Raw genomic sequence first — 3,234 nt, forward strand, 5'->3', positions numbered from 1 at the left:
TCCATCCTATTAAAAAACTCACACACAATTCAGAATTGTAATCGAATCCTGGACTATTCAGTACTAGGTACATTGTCTATATACCGAGGTGTTTACGCAACGAACCTATATCTGTGTTAGGTCAAAGCGAGACAATAATTATAAACAAAACGATAGATTCAGAAGCGCTTAAAGAACATTTTTTTTTATAATTAACGTTATCATGGTTGCCTTAATAATATCCAATGAATCTATGCCTGTGATCAGTTATAATATTGCAGTTGTGTTACTGAGTCCAAGACTACTGGTCATAGGTCTCTCATATGTGAGAGTCCGCCTGGATAACTACCATCGCAATTTCTATTTCTGCCGCCAAGCAACAGTCACTGTTGTGTTCATTGAAGGACATTTGTAGTGTAACTACTGGACACATTAAGATTTAACACCTCATATCTCAGGATGGCGAGCGCAGTGGAATGCCAAATACTACTTTGTAATTCAAGGTGTTGGATTGTGTTTCTACTGTTTATAGGCGGTCGTATCGCTTACCGTCAGGCGAACGGCAAGCTCGTCTCGTCATTCAAAGCAATAAAAAAAGAAAGACCTTGCCATATTTTGCAGGATCTGTATTATTTCCCGTTCCGACCTGCGGACAAGATCTTGGCGGTGTGGACTGCGGTGGACCCCGTCAATGTACACAACGGGTGTCTGTACGTGATACCAGGGTCGCATAAGGCAAGAGTGCTCTACCAACACGAGGATAAACTTAGGGTGAGGAACTCGGTTCATTTTACAGTAGAAAAACGAGCATATAATATTGTTGATGATATAAGTAAATAAAATGGCATTCTTTCCTGCATGCTGCTCATTATCTATGTTTTAATCTAAATTGGAGAGACACACTGAATGTATTTAATAGAATTTGTATTTTGCTCATATTACATTCTGTAGCTGTCGCCAGCTTTCTTGAGTCACCACGTTACCCCTTACAAATGTAGATTTGTGACTAATATAGACTAAAAATTAACCATCACTGGAATTTTATTTACAACCTTTGGAGATTCAAGTGGAGGTTACAAAGAGCATTCAGAAGTTCTGAATCAGAACACACTAATTCAAATAACACACACTAATAAATTCCCTAAAGCAATGCCCTAAGGCCTTTGGGGTTTAAATTTTATGAGCTCACGGCTAAATATTTATCTTATCTTACTCTTTGCTTATGTACTAATATTATTAGGACGAATGTAAAAACATTTAGATGTGTGAAGGTTTGTTGGTAGCAAACGTCGTATCTCGTAAACATGTTTGGGTGAAATTTGGCACACGGTTATACTGTGTCCTATAATTTTAGGTACCTTTTATTCAGTAACTTGCTCCCGTTGGAAATATTTGAAGTTTTGATCTGATTGTGTAAGTAGATGGTACTGGTGTCGTACAGATGGCGCTGCAAATCAAAAGTTAATAATTAAGAGATTTTCGTAATAAGAAAGGTTTTCCACGCGAAACAACGAGCAATATCTAGTATACTTATAAAAATCTATTGTATATCTTGGCTGTCGTCAAATAAAAAAAAATTATCTAATATTCCAGGACGTCCTGCAGTTTTTCCACGAGATCGGAGACGAGGAGGGAGTGGCACCCGTGGAAAAGAGAGTGCACCTGATCATGGACCCCCGGAGACACAGTGCTCTTCCACCCCTACCTGGTGCACGGCTCCGGACCTAACTTGTCTAATGTAGGTTATTGAAAATTCCGAAACTAGCAAACCGCCCGCCTGGCGGTCAACGACACGACTATTGCAATAATATATAATTAAAAGATTATGGTCTGGAATATAATCCTACTTATTAAAAATGCGAAAAAATTAGTGAACAGTTTGGATGGGACTTTGCAGTAGTATTGGTTATACGTCAGAATAACGGATAGGTTATAATTTATAATGATTATGTGTAATTTTGTCATAGTATAACGATACATATCAAGTAAGTCGGAAAAAAGTTTATCCCGGTAACTCCTTCACGCGGGTGAAGCCGCGAGCAGAAGCTAGTATGATATAATTTGAGTTAAATCCTTTAACAGAGTTACCGTAAAGCGCTGACGTGTCATTACGCGAACAGCCACTGCCAGTATGTGGATGTGAAGGGCACGCCTCAGGAGCGGCTCTCGTCACAGGTAGAGGCGGAACTGCGCCGGCGCGGCACTGACTTATCCTTTGTCGTGAGTATTATCTTCACCATTCTTCTTCAGTTGCTGCTGAATATGTAAGTAGCTCTCTTAACAATTTCCAGATCGAGGTGTTATTTTTAGTTAGCCGTCCCAGCAGTTAACATTGCGGGAAAAGTGCGAATAGTATACTGGAATCCCTCAGCGCAACGATTGTAGGTGCCTGGAGGAAAATTGGGAGGGGATACCTACGGGTGGGAAGTATAAGGGAAAAGGAACCCTCTTAGTATGGACCGAGGGGCGAAGAATCGGGAAATGTTCGTGAGCCCTCATATACCTCGATGTGTATTGTGTATGGACAACCATGAAGTATACACACTGAATTTTTTCGTCTCAAAACGGGACATCGGTTTATTAACGTCAAGTATAGGTTCTCAATGGAAAAAACAAAACACGCTTTTTAGAAAAATTGTACTTCGGTGGCCGAGCTTTTTTCGATAATTCGGAAAATCTCGTTTTCCCGAACAACAACAATGATGAAATTTTTACTCATAACTCATCCCATCATTACACACATTTTATTCATTAGAGAAAAGATTCGCAGGCGTTGTAGTCAAGTAGCAGCTCGGTCGGCTCTTTAATTTTCGTACGGTTTCGAAAAACGGGACAATTTTGTGTCCCCGAGATTTTTGTGGGGACACCGGGACAGATTACCGAAAAAAAGGACGGTCCTGTTTAAAACGGGACGTCTGGTCACGTTAGCCTAGGACCGCTGCACATGTCCCTCAGTACATGAACGTGGATTCGTTGTGGAGAGCGAGCGCAATAGAATTGTCTCGGGGGAGAAAGGATACTGATTAATGTTCCTAGATTTTCCTACATCGCTTCGTATCGCAATGCGTCGATTCTGACTTAGAGAAGAGAAGAGAGTGTGTAGGATAGTTTCGTACAGTCTTTTAAACATAGCATCACACCTCTCGTCTTTTAGAGGAAGTGTTGGCGACGCAAATACTTTTTAGTAAAATATAGTTTTAGTTTTAAATTTTTGAATTCCGATCCGTCAATGTAATGTTTTTTTTTTGTCAGTTG

The 3,234-nt window shown here is 40.1% G+C and overlaps 1 protein-coding gene across 1 annotated transcript; it reads left to right on the forward strand.

Moving 5' to 3' along the window:
* Window positions 1-600: 600 nt before the first annotated feature.
* On the forward strand, window positions 601-2,991 carry LOC119191265 (phytanoyl-CoA dioxygenase, peroxisomal-like; the record flags this gene model as incomplete). Its single annotated transcript, XM_037445167.1, is given in 4 exon segments — window positions 601-750; window positions 1,573-1,656; window positions 1,658-1,717; window positions 2,062-2,991. Coding segments are annotated over 4 exon segments (480 nt in total), but the record flags the coding sequence as incomplete, so codon positions are not given.
* Window positions 2,992-3,234: the final 243 nt, after the last annotated feature.

Source organism: Manduca sexta, unplaced genomic scaffold, assembly GCF_014839805.1.
Source record: "Manduca sexta isolate Smith_Timp_Sample1 unplaced genomic scaffold, JHU_Msex_v1.0 HiC_scaffold_1265, whole genome shotgun sequence".
NCBI lineage: Eukaryota > Metazoa > Arthropoda > Insecta > Lepidoptera > Sphingidae > Manduca > Manduca sexta.